Genomic DNA, 16,386 nt, shown 5'->3' on the forward strand with positions numbered 1-16,386 from the left:
TACCAGTGTTACCTGGATGGGAGTTTGGAGTGGAACCTTTCTTGGGACAGGCCTTGTCTCCAGTTTGGTGTCCATGCTGTTTACAGCTATGACACCAGGCCTTTTTGGGATCAAAGTTTTTACCCTTGTACCCATTGTTTTGTGAAGAGGCTCTGGGCCCACCCTCCTGTGCAGGTTTTTGGGGGCCTGTAGAAGACTCTTTACTATTTTTAGTTTTGGTTGTCTCATCACCCTTCTGCTGGGGAGTCTTTGTGACCCCTTTCTTTTGGTCACCCCCTGTTGAAGTCTTGGACACCCTTGTCTTGACCCAATGGTCCGCCTTCTTTCCCAATTCTTGGGGAGAAATTGGTCCTAGGTCTACCAGATGCTGATGCAGTTTATCATTGAAACAATTACTTAACAGGTGTTCTTTCACAAATAAATTGTACAGCCCATCATAATTACTTACACCACTGCCTTGAATCCAACCATCTAGTGTTTTCACTGAGTAGTCAACAAAGTCAACCCAGGTCTGGCTCGAGGATTTTTGAGCCCCCCTGAACCTAATCCTGTACTCCTCAGTGGAGAATCCAAAGCCCTCAATCAGGGTACCCTTCATGAGGTCATAAGATTCTGCATCTTGTCCAGAGAGTGTGAGGAGTCTATCCCTACACTTTCCTGTGAACATTTCCCAAAGGAGAGCACCCCAGTGAGATCTGTTCACTTTTCTGGTTACACAAGCCCTCTCAAAAGCTGTGAACCATTTGGTGATGTCATCACCATCTTCATATTTAGTTACAATCCCTTTGGGGATTTTCAACATGTCAGGAGAATCTCTGACCCTATTTATGTTGCTGCCACCATTGATGGGTCCTAGGCCCATCTCTTGTCTTTCCCTCTCTATGGCTAGGATCTGTCTTTCCAAAGCCAATCTTTTGGCCATCCTGGCTAACTGGATGTCCTCTTCACTGGGGCTATCCTCAGTGATTTCAGAGGTGTTGGTCTCTCCTGTGAGGGAACCAGCATCTCTGACTATTATTTTAGGAGTCAGGGTTTGAGGGACCCTGTTCTCCCTAGATAGGACTGGTAGGGGGGAATTGTCCTCCAAGTCACTATCCTCTTCCTCTGAGTTGCCACCCTCAGAGGGGTTGGCCTTTTCAAACTCTGCCAAAAGCTCCTGGAGCTGTATTTTGGTAGGTTTGGGGCCCATTGTTATTTTCTTTAGTTTACAGAGTGACCTTAGCTCTCTCATCTGTAGATGGAGGTAAGGTGTGGTGTCGAGTTCCACCACATTCACATCTGTGCTAGACATTTTGCTTCTAAAAGTTGGGATACTTTTTAAGAATCTACAACTAGTTCTAGGTTCTAATTCAAACTTTTACAAACTTTTAAACTCTAAAAGAAATGCTAAACAGGATCTAACACAAGGCCCTAGCAGGTCTTTTAAGAATTTAGAAAACTTTTCAAATTGCAAAAATCAATTTCTAATGACAATTTTGGAATTTGTCGTGTGATCAGGTATTGGCTGAGTAGTCCAGCAAATGCAAAGTCTTGTACCCCACCGCTGATCCACCAATGTAGGAAGTTGGCTCTGTATGTGCTATTTCAAAGTAAGGAATAGCATGCACAGAGTCCAAGGGTTCCCCTTAGAGGTAAAATAGTGGTAAAAATAGATAATACTAATGCTCTATTTTGTGGTAGTGTGGTCGAGCAGTAGGCTTATCCAAGGAGTAGTGTTAAGCATTTGTTGTACATACACATAGACAATAAATGAGGTACACACACTCAGAGACAAATCCAGCCAATAGGTTTTTATATAGAAAAATATCTTTTCTTAGTTTATTTTAAGAACCACAGGTTCAAATTTAACATGTAATATCTTGTTCGAAAGGTATTGCAGGTAAGTACTTTAGGAACTTCAAATCATCAAAATTGCATGTATACTTTTCAAGTTATTGTCAAATAGCTGTTTCAAAAGTGGACACTTAGTGCAATTTTCACAGTTCCTGGGGGAGGTAAGTTTTTGTTAGTTTTACCAGGTAAGTAGGACACTTACAGGGTTCAGTTCTTGGTCCAAGGTAGCCCACCGTTGGGGGTTCAGAGCAACCCCAAAGTCACCACACCAGCAGCTCAGGGCCGGTCAGGTGCAGAGTTCAAAGTGGTGCCCAAAACACATAGGCTAGAATGGAGAGAAGGGGGTGCCCCGGTTCCGATCTGCTTGCAGGTAAGTACCCGCGTCTTCGGAGGGCAGACCAGAGGGGTTTTGTAGGGCACCGGGGGGGACACAAGTTGACACAGAAATTTCACCCTCAGCAGCGCGGGGGCGGCCGGGTGCAGTGTAGAAACAAGCGTCGGGTTTGTAATGGAAGTCAATGGGAGATCTAGGGATCTCTTCAGCGCTGCAGGCAGGCCAGGGGGGGATTCCTCGGGGAAACCTCCACTTGGGCGAGGGAGAGGGACTCCTGGGGGTCACTCCTCCAGTGAAAGTCCGGTCCTTCAGGTCCTGGGGGCTGCGGGTGCAGGGTCTCTCCCAGGCGTCGGGACTTTAGGTTCAAAGAGTCGCGGTCAGGGGAAGCCTCGGGATTCCCTCTGCAGGCGGCGCTGTGGGGGACAGGTTTTGGTACTCACAGTATCAGAGTAGTCCTGGGGTCCCTCCTGAGGTGTTGGATCGCCACCAGCCGAGTCGGGGTCGCCGGGTGCAGTGTGGCAAGTCTCACGCTTCTTGCGGGGAGCTTGCAGGGTTCTTTAAAGCTGCTGGAAACAAAGTTGCAGCTTTTCTTTGGAGCAGGTCCGCTGTCCTCGGGAGTTTCTTGTCTTTTCGAAGCAGGGGCAGTCCTCAGAGGATGTCGAGGTCGCTGGTCCCTTTGGAAGGCGTCGCTGGAGCAGGATCTTTGGAAGGCAGGAGACAGGCCGGTGAGTTTCTGGAGCCAAGGCAGTTGTCGTCTTCTGGTCTTCCGCTGCAGGGGTTTTCAGCTAGGCAGTCCTTCTTCTTGTAGTTGCAGGAATCTAATTTTCTAGGGTTCAGGGTAGCCCTTAAATACTAAATTTAAGGGCGTGTTTAGGTCTGGGGGGTTAGTAGCCAATGGCTACTAGCCCTGAGGGTGGGTACACCCTCTTTGTGCCTCCTCCCAAGGGGAGGGGGTCACAATCCTAACCCTATTGGGGGAATCCTCCATCTGCAAGATGGAGGATTTCTAAAAGTTAGAGTCACCTCAGCTCAGGACACCTTAGGGGCTGTCCTGACTGGCCAGTGACTCCTCCTTGTTATTCTCATTATTTTCTCCGGCCTTGCCGCCAAAAGTGGGGCCTGGCCGGAGGGGGCGGGCAACTCCACTAGCTGGAGTGTCCTGCTGGGTTGGCACAAAGGAGGTGAGCCTTTGAGGCTCACCGCCAGGTGTGACAATTCCTGCCTGGGAGAGGTGTTAGCATCTCCACCCAGTGCAGGCTTTGTTACTGGCCTCAGAGTGACAAAGGCACTCTCCCCATGGGGCCAGCAACATGTCTCGGTTTGTGGCAGGCTGCTAAAACTAGTCAGCCTACACAGATAGTCGGTTAAGTTTCAGGGGGCACCTCTAAGGTGCCCTCTGTGGTGTATTTTACAATAAAATGTACACTGGCATCAGTGTGCATTTATTGTGCTGAGAAGTTTGATACCAAACTTCCCAGTTTTCAGTGTAGCCATTATGGTGCTGTGGAGTTCGTGTTTGACATACTCCCAGACCATATACTCTTATGGCTACCCTGCACTTACAATGTCTAAGGTTTTATTTAGACACTGTAGGGGTACCATGCTCATGCACTGGTACCCTCACCTATGGTATAGTGCACCCTGCCTTAGGGCTGTAAGGCCTGCTAGAGGGGTGTCTTACCTATACTGCATAGGCAGTGAGAGGCTGGCATGGCACCCTGAGGGGAGTGCCATGTCGACTTACTCGTTTTGTCCTCACTAGCACACACAAGCTGGCAAGCAGTGTGTCTGTGCAGAGTGAGAGGTCTCCAGGGTGGCATAAGACATGCTGCAGCCCTTAGAGACCTTCCTTGGCATCAGGGCCCTTGGTACTAGAAGTACCAGTTACAAGGGACTTATCTGGATGCCAGGGTCTGCCAATTGTGGATACAAAAGTACAGGTTAGGGAAAGAACACTGGTGCTGGGGCCTGGTTAGCAGGCCTCAGCACACTTTCAATTGTAAACATAGCATCAGCAAAGGCAAAAAGTCAGGGGGCAACCATGCCAAGGAGGCATTTCCTTACACCAGCCCATTATGCTTGGCCCTGTACATGTCTGGTGGACTTAGTTTGAACCCTTTCTGTAAGAACCTGCCTCTTTACATAGTGTACCAAAATGAGGTATACTGTGCAAAGAGTCCAAGGGTTCCCTTACTAGTGGACAGGGACTTGCTGTAACAATCCCAAGGTGCTTTCAGGGGTTAGTGGGGTCAAGTAGCCTTAGGCTTATCAGAGAACAGTATTAAACATTCAATAAATGATGCAGATGACTCTATGGAGATCCACACCAATTTATTAAAAAATGACCGGTATCTTTATATACCACCAGAATCAATACGATTAGGTAAGTACATTTTGGAAGAGACATCTTCATAGTTTTGAAAACTCAACACTTTGTGCAATATTCTGAAGCTGCTATGCTACCCTATGGGAGAAAAATATATCATAAGCAGGTACTCACAGTAGCTTACCAGGACCAATCTTCCAGACTTCAAATGTGTATATGGCAGGATCCTAGAACAAACCAACAGATACCTTGGGTGGCATTGGGGTGACCCAGAGCAGTGGTACTGTTCAGCCTCTGGTACCTAGTTGAAGTTAATAGGGATCAGTCTGGTCGGAAAGATTCTGCAGTTGAGGTCTGGGGGACTAGACTGGGTTAACCCACAAGGAGGTTCAGTTCTTGTGATGCTTTGAAACGTTGGGACACCTGTGGCCCTCTTCTCCTCGGTCTAGGCCAGCTGGTTGCAGAAGTGCAGCGTACCGTTGGGTTTCAATCACCGTTGACAGTCGTAGGTGAGGGTGTAGGAAGCTGGCCTGGTGCGTGGTGTACACCTACGGTGTTGGCACCTTATATTAGGTCCAGGCAACCCCTATTCGTGAATGAAGTCAGTGTCTAGGAAGCCAGGGCTCTCTAGGAGACATGCAAAGTTGGAAAGTACCCTATTTTTGTCATGATTACCCACACTTTCTGCCTGCTGTCAGTGTGCTTTTGACTGTTCACTGGGATCCTGCTAACCAGGAGCCCAGTGACTGCTCTCCCCCTCTAAATATGGCTGTTCCTGACTTTGTACACCCCCCAATTGGCATACTGGTGCCCCAATGGAAGTCCCTAGTATATGGTACCTAGGTATCCAGGGTGTTGGGGCAGCAGGGGTTCCCCATAGTCTGCAGCATGTATTATGTCACCCATGGTAGTCCATGCAGAATGTGTCTGCAGGCCTGCCATTGCAGCCTGTGTGAAAAGGTGCATGTACCCTTTCACTACAGGTCACCGTGTCAAGCCATCCCTATGGTGGACCCTCCTAGTCCAGAGGGCAGGGTCCAAGTGCCTGTGTGTGAAGGCACCCCTGCATGAGCAGAGGTGCCCCGCCACAAGCTCTCGCTCCATTTTCCTGGACTTCATGAGTGTGGGGAAGCCGCTTTATCTGTGTACTAGGCATAGGTCACTACCTATGTCCAGCTATATAATAGTAACTCCAAACCTAGGCATGTTTAATATCAAACATGTTGGAATCAAACCCCAATACTGTTGCCAGAATTGGTTGCATGATTACTCTAGTATTGGAACTTTCATAGATTCACATGCTTGAATATTTCCCTGTCGTTGAGATGGGAGTCCCCGGTGTAATACATAAGAGATGCTTAAATGTATACCTACATTACATGCATTAGTCCTTTAGCTTAGTAACATATCACTGTCCTTTTTTAAAAGGCCCGAACTCAAAATTCAACCAATTTGGTTGTACCGCCCTGTAGAAGCCTCCTGTGAGGAACTGCCTTCCCTCAGATTTTCCACTGCATGTCGTGCTGAGGAGCCTCCTTTGAGCTCTGCTCTCTAACATCTGCTCGCGGAGTCAGTGAAACATAAGAATTTTCAATCCCGGAGCCTTTTCTACAGTTTAGAGGGGATAGATATCCTACGTACAAACCCTAAATTTATCCCCAAAGTACCATCGGACTTTTATATTAATGAGCCTATAGTAGTGAAGTCCTTCTTTCCACAACCTCAGACTGGAGCAGAAAGATCTCTTGACTTGAAAAGATGTCTCAAATTCTACTTACACAAAGCAGTCAATCAGAAATCAAACCATCTCTTCATAGCCTTCAGTGTACCCTGAAGAGGACATCCAGTTACTAAACAGACCATTTTCAAGTGGATTTTGAACACTATAGCCTTTTGCCATCAAAAGGCTGGTCGACCTTTGGGCACGAGAGTGCGTGCACATTCCACTAGAGTGATTTCCACCTCTTGTGCACTGTTCTCGGGCGTATCCCTACCAGACATCTGCCGAGTGGCAACGTGGAAAACGGCCCATGCTTTCACGCAGCACTTGCTTAGATGCTGAAATGCTCAGATGCATCGGTTGGCCAAGCAGCCCTTAAGCATTTGTTCAAATGAAGGTGAGCCATTTCTCTATTCCTGCCGTCTGCTCCTACTGTTTAGTAACACGTTTTCTGTATAATAATAAATTTGCTTGTATGATAGATATCTATCTAAATTTCGCATATGATAGAATGTTATTACAAATACAGGGAGTGCAGAATTATTAGGCAAGTTGTATTTTTGAGGATTAATTTTATTATTGAACAACAACCATGTTCTCAATGAACCCAAAAAACTCATTAATATCAAAACTGAATATTTTTGGAAGTAGTTTTTAGTTTTAGCTATGTTAGGGGGATATCTGTGTGTGCAGGTGACTATCACTGTGCATAATTATTAGGCAACTTAACAAAAAAAAACATATACCCATTTCAATTATTTATCATTACCAGTGAAACCAATATAACATCTCAACATTCACAAATATACATTTCTGACATTCAAAAACAAAACAAAAACAAATCAGTGACCAATATAGCCACCTTTCTTTGCAAGGACACTCAAAAGCCTGCCATCCATGGATTCTGTCAGTGTTTTGATCTGTTCACCATCAACATTGCGTTCAGCAGCAACCACAGCCACCCAGACACTGTTCAGAGAGGTGTACTGTTTTCCCTCCTTGTAAATCTCACATTTGATGATGGACCACAGGTTCTCAATGGGGTTCAGATCAGGTGAACAAGGAGGCCATGTCATTAGGTTTCCTTCTTTTATACCCTTTCTTGCCAGCCACGCTGTGGAGTACTTGGACGCGTGTGATGGAGCATTGTCCTGCATGAAAATCATGTTTTTCTTGAAGGATGCAGACTTCTTCCTGTACCACTGCTTGAAGAAGGTGTCTTCCAGGAACTGGCAGTAGGACTGGGAGTTGAGCTTGACTCCATCCTCAACCCGAAAAGGCCCCACAAGCTCATCTTTGATGATACCAGCCCAAACCAGTACTCCACCTCCACCTTGCTGGCGTCTGAGTCGGACTGGAGCTCTCTGCCCTTTACCAATCCAGCCACGGGCCCATCAAGACTCACTCATTTCATCAGTCCATAAAACCTTAGAAAAATCAGTCTTGAGATATTTCTTGGCCCAGTCTTGACGTTTCAGCTTGTGTGTCTTGTTCAGTGGTGGTCGTCTTTCAGCCTTTCTTACCTTGGCCATGTCTCTGAGTATTGCACACCTTGTGCTTTTGGGCACTCCAGTGATGTTGCAGCTCTGAAATATGGCCAAACTGGTGGCAAGTGGCATCGTGGCAGCTGCACGCTTGACTTTTCTCAGTTCATGGGCAGTTATTTTGCGCCTTGGTTTTTCCACACGCTTCTTGCGACCCTGTTGACTATTTTGAATGAAACGCTTGATTGTTCGATGATCACGCTTCAGAAGCTTTGCAATTTTAAGAGTGCTGCATCCCTCTGCAAGATATCTCACTATTTTTGACTTTTCTGAGCCTGTCAAGTCCTTCTTTTGACCCATTTTGCCAAAGGAAAGGAAGTTGCCTAATAATTATGCACACCTGATATAGGGTGTTGATGTCATTAGACCACACCCCTTCTCATTACAGAGATGCACATCACCTAATATGCTTAATTGGTAGTAGGCTTTCGAGCCTATACAGCTTGGAGTAAGACAACATGCATAAAGAGGATGATGTGGTCAAAATACTCATTTGCCTAATAATTCTGCACTCCCTGTATAGAAAATGTGATAGTCACTGCTTGCTATTCTTATTCAAGCATGTGAATCTATGAAAGTTTTAATACTTACCTGTAACTGTAGTTCTCCAGTATTGGAATATTTCATAGATTCACATGCAGCCCACCCACCCACCTCCCCTGTGGAGCTCACCTTCTCTTAGCGTTTCTTAATATTGCAGCACTTATGCTTGGAAAATCTGAGGGACGGCTTTCCTCACAGGAGACTTCTAGAGGGTGGTGCAGCGTGATTGGCTGAATTTTGAGTTCAGGTCTTTTTTCCACAAACTGACTTTGATATGTTACTTAGTTAAAGGCCTAATGCATGTAATGTAGGTATACATTTAAGCATAGCTTATGTATTACATCGGAGACTCCCATCTCAACGACGGGGAAGTATTCAAGCTTGTGACTCTATGAAAGCTTCCAATACTGGAGAACTACAGTTACAGGTAAGTAACTCATTTCTTCCAAGCACCCTTGGGGGTTCCTTGGAGGGCTCCCCAGCTTTGTTCCTACCAGTTTTCATGGTTTTCTTGGGTAGCGTTGCTGCTTCCATCCTACAGACCGGTTTCTGCTTTCCTGCTGCTTGCCCAGCTCAAGCCCAGGAAGGCAGAACAAAGGATTCCACCAGGGCTTCTCTGCATCGTTCACTTCATCTTCTGGCCACGGCAGCTGTAACTGGAGTCTTCAGGAACCAACAATCTGCAACTCCAGCAACTGCAACATTTCCCTGGCTGTGCGTCCTCTGAGGGAGACGAGTCTTCAGCCTGCACAAGAAGGAATCTCCCTTGGAGTGAAGGAGTCACTCCTCTGCATCAGCAAGCAACGACGACTGGCTGCGTGGATCCTCTAGAACTGCGTGGATCCTGCATCACAGGTGGTGGTCTGGAGTGGTCCCCTTGGTCCAACTCTACCCGCTGTCCAACTTGGGAGAGGGTAAGCCCTTGCTTCTCCTTGCAGGACAGTACCCTGTTCACCACAACTCTTGCAGCACTCTTCTCTGCAGAGCAGTGTCTCCTGCCTGCTGCTCCAGCAACATGGGACTCCTCTCCAGGTGTGCTGAGTGGGCCTCAGTACAAATCCTGTGCCTGCTGCCTGAGGGCTGCATCCTCGACTTCTGGCACCATCCTCAACATGAGCAACAAAACGGCTGATTTGCGTATGGCTGGGTCCACCTTGGTAAGTAAAATGTGTAGAGGGGAGCTGGGAGTACTAGAGAACCACAAAGGGAAGTAACACAGAATTCCCCCCCACCCCCCAAAACGACCAGGAATGCAGGAGTTAAAAAATGGATTTTCCCAAAACACCCAAAAGGAGGAAAAGAAGACTCCCAGAAAAGACTGCAAGAAAACCAGAAGTGGATTCCTGAAGAAAGACCTGTGGAGAGATGGGACCAAATCCAAGAGTCACAGTTGTGGATACAAGAGTTGGTTGACGGTACTGAGGAACAGCACTGCAGCCCAGGAGCCGGAGAAAAGTTCCAGATTGATGCAGAAGGGGTCCCATGCTTGAAGGGAGATTGCAGACTGGTGTCAGTGCAGGATTTCCACTAACTGGCCTTGAGGTTCGTGGAAAAAAAGGTGCTGCAGGAGCAGAGGCAGCTCCCACATGACTGGGACACAGGAGTCACAGAAGGAACTCACACAGCACTACAGAAGTGTATGACATGCTGCAGGAGAACCACACAGGAGGCTGTGCTTTGCAGGATGGAGTGCTGGGGGCTGAAGCTACATGTCGCCTGAAGATCGCTTGGAGGAGATGCAAACAAGCCTTGTCAGCTGCAAGAGACCAAATGTGCCCTTCAAAACAAACCAGTGGCTTGGGGAGGCTAACTCTCCCAAGCCAGTCACACCTATTTCTTAAGGGAGAGGGTGTTGCCTCCCTCTCACAAAGGAAATTCTTTGTTCTGCCTTCCTGGACTTGGTCGGATCAAGCAGCAGGAGGGCAGAAACCTGTCTGAAGTGTGGCAGCAGCTGGGCTGCCCGGAACACCCTGTAAGATTGGTGGTAGCTATGCTGGGGGTCCTCTAGGGAGCCCCCAGAGTGCATGGAATCATACTGGCAACAGTATTGGGGTATGATTTCGAAATCAAACGTGTCCAGGTTCGGAGTTACCCTAATGTAGCCGGACATAGGCAGTAACCTATGTCCATTACACACATAAAATGGTGTCCCCGCTCTCACGAAGTCCAGTAAAATGGGGCTGGAGTTCGTGGGGGCACCTCTGCTATTGCAGGAGTGCCCTCACACACAGGTACCTGCACCCTGCCCTCTGGGCTGAGAGGACCTACCATAAGGTTGGCTTACTGTGACCTGGTGCAGTGACCTGTAGTGGTGTGTGCACCTGGTTCAGGCAGATTACAGTGACAGCCCTGCAGAACCCTCTGCATGGGCTCCCTATGGGTGGCAGAATAACTGCTGCAGCCCATAGGGATCCCCCTGGAACACCAGTGCACTGGGCACCTAGGTACCATGTACTAGGGACCTACATGGTGGGGACCAGTGTTCCAATTGTGGGAAAAAGAAGGTACAATTTAGAGGGGAGAGCAAAACGACTGGGTCCTGCTTAGCAGGAACCCTGTAGACAAAGTCAAACATGCTCACAACAGGCAGAAAATGGGGGTAACCATGCCAAGAAAGAGGGCACTTTCCTACATGCAGAAAACACAGACAGGGTAGCGAGGTGAGCCAAGCACTATTAAGAAACTAGCTTCTTACCCCCAAACGGAAACAAGCCAACAAAGAACTGTTGACCCCCAAATAGCGGCATATATCACTGCACAAACAGGCACACGTCATAAAAGGACCTATGGCAGCAATGATTGACTCGTCTGATATGTATGTTTTATGGCCAGTCAGTTGCAGATAATTTAGGGTTCCATCACAATGATTGATATTACAATGATTTGACACTGTTTTTGATTTATGACCCGTCATGATGATTTCGGACCCAGGAATTAAATTGGGATTGTGCATGCAAGAATAAAAAGCGCCTTTGTTTTTCCGAAAGATACCATGTCTCAAGTGTCTAATTTCTATGGTTTGATTTACGGCAGTGTCCAAGTGCGGGGGCGTTAAAGTGGTTGGCATTCTCTCTGAGGGAAGCCAGATCAGCATACCTGGGGCGGTAGGCTCTTTGAAACCCCCTGCCTTGGAATGCAGATTTGCAGGTCATTCTATGTGTTAACACCTGTGCAGGAGCAGTCTTTGTTCCTGAGAACAGAGGCTCTCACCCTCAAGTGGGGCTGGGGGGGTCCAGAAACATGCCTGTTGGATGCAGGCTGGCTAAAACTAGTCTGCCAGTACACCTGCAGTTGGTAGGTCTCTCAGTGGGCACCTCTAAGGTGCCCTCTGAATCGATGTATTAATAAATCCATGACTGGATTCCGTGTTTTATTAAGACGAGGTGTTCGCTACCAAGTATCCCTAGTTTCATTGAAGCCATCATGTAGCGGTGGAACTGGTATTGACCAGTGTCCAGTCCATGTACTTAAAATGGCTTCCCTGATAACTTACTATGGCTAAGAATTGACAGACCTAGCAGGGGCATATCTGCTCTTGCAGATATGTCCACACATAATGTAATGTGCCCTTCCATAGGGCTTTAAGGCCTTTTGTAGGGGGTGATGTACATATATTGCACGGTGTGTTAGTGGACACACATGCAGTGTGCCATGTCGTGTTTGCAGTTTTAGCTGCACCAAGACGCGCAGCCTGCAATGGCAGTCTGCATGAGCTAGGTGAGGCGTCCCTTGGTGTTGCACAATACGTGCTGCAGACCTTGGGGAACCTGTTTGATACTCCTGCCCTCGGTACCTGGGGTACCATTTACTAGGGACTTACAGGGGTGCCATAGGTGTTGCCAGTTGGGAAACAATTGTACAGTTTGAAGGGCAAAAGATCTGGCGTTGGGGACCTGGATAGCACAAACCCAATACTTTGTCAGAATTGCATCACATACCGGGCGAGAAGTGAGGCGGTGACCATGTCAGAAAGGGGCACTTTCCTGCACTTTACAGTTGGATTAGTTAATTTGGGACAAAACAAGTTCAAATTGAGTCAGTTGCCCTGTCTGAAAGTTTAGACAGCTGGGAAAGGGAGCAATCGGTCAGGCTGTTTAAGGGGCAGTACTTACGGGCCAGATGTTCAAGCAAATGGATATGCTTGCTGTGGACTAAATTGGGTGAGGTTAAGCCTTTATTTGGGTGAGAGAATGGAACACGGGCCAAGAGTCTGATGCCCTCACAAGTGGTCCCCTCAATTTTCAAGTGTCAGTCGATGGTATGTGGAGGGCTAGGTACTGTGAATTAAGGACCACTGTGACAATATCACTGTAATGAAATGCCTTCTTGGCATGGTTACCCCCTGACTTTTTGCCTTTGCTGATGCCAAGTTATGATTTGAGTGTGCTGGGACCCTGCTAACCAGGCCCCAGCACCAGTGTTCTTTCCCTAAACTGTACCTTTTTTCTCCACAATTAGCACAACCCTGGCACTCGGGTAAGTCCCTTGTAACTGGTACCAAGGGCCCTGATGCCAGGGAAGGTCTCTAAGGGGTGCAGCATGTCTTATGCCACCCTGGGGACCCCTCACTCAGCACATGCACACTTCCTTACAGCTTGTGTGTGCAGGTGGGGAGAAAAAGACTAAGTCGACATGGCACTCCCCTCAGAGTGCCATGCCAGCCTCACACTGCCTGTGGCATAGAGTCTGCTAGAGTCACCCCTCTAGCAGGCCTTACAGCCCTAAGGCGGGGTGCATTATACCACAGGTGAGGGCATATGTGCATGAGCCTTAAAACCTTAGACATTGTAAGTGCAGGGTAGCCATAAGAGTATATGGTCTGGGAGTTTGTGAAACATGTACTCCACAGTTCCATAATGGCTACACTGAAATCTGGGAAGTTTGGTATCAAACTTCTCAGCACAATAAATGCACACTGATGCCAGTGTGCAATTTATTGTAACATACACCCAGAGGGCATCTTAGGCCAGGAACAAAGCCTGTACTGGGTGTAGGTGCTTCTCACCACCTCTGCGTGAACTGTAACACCTGATGGTGAGCCTCAGTCTCACCCCTTTCCTTACAGCGCCCCAGGGCATCCCAGCTAGTGGAGATGCCCACCCCTCCAGCCACTGCCCCCACTTTTGGCGGCAATGCTGGAGGAGATAATGAGAAAAACAAGGAGTCGTCACTGGCCAGTCAGGACAGCCCCTAAGGTGTCTTGAGCTGAGGTGACCCCTGCCTTTAGAAATCCTCCATCTTGAGTTTGGAGGATTCCCCCAATAGGAGTGGGGATGTGCCCCCCTCCCCACAGGGACGAGGCACAAAGAGGGTGTAGCCACCCTCAAGGACAGTACCCCTTTGCTACTGCCCTCCCAGACCTAAATACACCCCTAAATTCAGTATTTAGGGGCACCCCAGAACCTAGTAAACTAGATTCCTGCAATCTGAAGAAAGGAGGACTGCTGACCTACAAGCCTGCAGAGAAGGAGGAAGACGACAACTGCTTTGGCCCCAGCCCTACCGGCCTGTCTCCAACTTCGAAAACCTGCAACCAGCGACGCATCCGACAGGGACCAGCGACCTCTGAAGCCTCAGAGGACTGTCCTGGACTAAAGGACCAAGAAGCAACTTCCAAAGACTGCACGTTTCCCACAGGAAGCGTGAGACTTCTCACTCTGCACCAGACACTCCGGGCTCGAGGTTCAGAGAACCAACACCTCAGGGAGGACTCCCTGGCGACTGCGAGCCCGTGAGCAACCAGCGACGACCCCCCTGAGCCCCCAAAGCGGTGCATGCAGAGAGAATCCAGAGGCTCCTCCTGACGCCTGGAACAAGCACTGCACTCGCAGTCCCAGGACCTGAAGGAACCGAACTTTAGTGCAGGAGTGACCCCGAGGCAACCCTCTGCCTAGCCCAGGTGGTGGCTGTCCTGAGAAGGCCCCCCCACCCCGCCCGTGCCTGCCTGCACCGCTAGAGTGACCCCCGGGTCCCTCCATTGTTGTCTACCTAAAACCCGATGCCGGCTTTGCAAACTACACCCGGGGCCGACTCTGTGCCGCTGGGGGTGTGTTTTGTGTGCCTACTTGTCGTTCCACCCCCCCCAAGTGCTCTACAAAATCCCCCTGGTCTGCCCCTGAGGACGCAGGTACTTACCTGCTGGCAGACTGGAACTAGAGCACCCCTGTTCTCTGTAGGCGCCTATGTGTTTTGGGCACCTCTTTGACCTCTGCACCCTGACCTGCTGGTGTGATAACTTTGGGGTTGCCTTGAACCCCCAGCGGTGGGCTGCCTATGCCCCAGAACTGAGACTTGTAAGTGTTTTACTTACCTCCTAATCTAACCCTTACTTACCTCCCCCAGGAACTGTTGATTTTTGCACTGTGTCCACTTTGAAAATAGCTTATTGTCATTTTTTTCAAAGACTAAATTATATTGCTTTTATTCTAAGTTCCTAAAGTATCTAACTGAAGTACCTTGCATTTAAAGTATTTACTGCAAATCTTGAACCTGTGGTTCTTAAAATAAATTAAAATATTTTTCTATATAAAAAGCTATTGGCCTGGAGTAAGTCTTTGAGTGTGTGTTCCTTATTTATTGCCTGTGTGTGTACAACAAATGCTTAACACTACCCTCTGATAAGCCTACTGCTCAACCACACTTCCACGAAATAGAGCATTAGAATTATCTACTTTTGCCACTATCTTACCTCTAAGGGGAACCCTTGGACTCTGTGCACACTATTTCTTACTTTGAAATAGTATATACTGAGCAAACTTCCTACAGAAAGCCTTTAAAAGATCCATTCAAGCGTCTTCCCTGCAGAACTGTTTGTTTTGTTGGCACTAGTATTGACTTCTTGTGATTGGGAGATAGGCCTAACTGTAGCAAGATATTTATTTGCTGATGAGTTCATCCAATGTTTTACTTTGACGAGTCAGTTGTCGAGCTATGGATATCTACTTATCCCTTAATGGCACAGATAAGTTGCAACCGGCACCAGGCAGACGCTTCAGGCCAAATAAAAAGGCTCTGAATTTGTAGCTTTGACCATCCATTACAAAAACACAGCCACTACCAGTGTTTGGGAAGGATGGATAGTTCAAAGTATGCATCCTCCATATCTTCAGTGGTCTAAAATCAGTTTTGTTTATGGATTAGAGCTCATCCTGAAGTGTTAACATTCTGAATGTTTGTCTTCCTCTGACACCCAATTTCTTTGTTTGGAGGACTGCAGCAATGTTTGTTATTGTATGGCTGTGATTCACTACAGCTAGCATCCAACAATCCAATGTCATCTTTGTGCACACTATTTCTTACTTTAAAATAGTATATACAGAGCCAACTTCCTACAATTACCATAAAATTAATTTGTGCATTACGGGTACTGGCTGTTGCACCATTTATGTGTCCCTCACTTGTAAATGATCATGTGCAGTGATTTCGATATTGTTTTTCATTTTCTTTCTAGGTTTTTATTTGATGAAAATTGCCAAGAATACAAATATTACCGTTTAAAGCTGGCAGAACTGCAAAAGTTGAAACAGGCCACAACAGAGCGAACTGTGCAAACTGATGACAAAACTCCAGAAGAGCTAGCAGCTGAATCTAAATCTTTGTTGTATGCCAGAAAAGCTAAAGAAGTTAAGAAGAAAATTATGAAAGGCGTAGTTTCCTCAAAGCATAAAAAGACTGGTAAAACATTAACTGGTGCGTTGTCTGCTAAAAAGAAGCAAACTGGTGATCAAGCAACAGACAAATCAGAGAATGCTGTTGGGAATTCTGAAGACTCCTCAGATGGTGAAAGCTCAGGAGGTGGGATTTTTGTATTTAGCGATTTCTTACTCCTGATGGGCTAGGGAAGCACTTTGCAGATGAGTTGCTTGCTATTCTGTGGAACTGCTTTGGAAAGAAGTGTATTATAGCTTATATGGGTAGTGTAGATGTACTTGAGAGCTAGAGCTGTACTCTAGTCTTGTATTTCTAGTGCACCTGTACAAAAGTTTCAAATGAAAATGAATAATGGGTAGCACACAGTCATAAAAGTATATAGCTGCCATCTGTTAATAGTGATATTACAGAGGTCTCTATGACGTAGCCCATGATA

General features: G+C 47.3%; 1 protein-coding gene across 1 annotated transcript in view; it reads left to right on the top strand.

Moving 5' to 3' along the window:
* The window catches only part of LOC138268273 (SURP and G-patch domain-containing protein 2-like), a 216,559-nt gene that overhangs the window by 16,787 nt on the left and 183,386 nt on the right, over positions 1–16,386 (top strand). Inside the window, exon 5 of the mRNA XM_069217767.1 lies at positions 15,751–16,094. Within this exon, the coding sequence (XP_069073868.1) occupies positions 15,751–16,094 (344 nt within the window). The remainder of the gene's footprint in view (positions 1–15,750; positions 16,095–16,386) is intronic.

This window comes from Pleurodeles waltl, chromosome 12 (genome assembly GCF_031143425.1).
Source record: "Pleurodeles waltl isolate 20211129_DDA chromosome 12, aPleWal1.hap1.20221129, whole genome shotgun sequence".
NCBI classification, from domain to species: Eukaryota; Metazoa; Chordata; class Amphibia; order Caudata; family Salamandridae; genus Pleurodeles; species Pleurodeles waltl.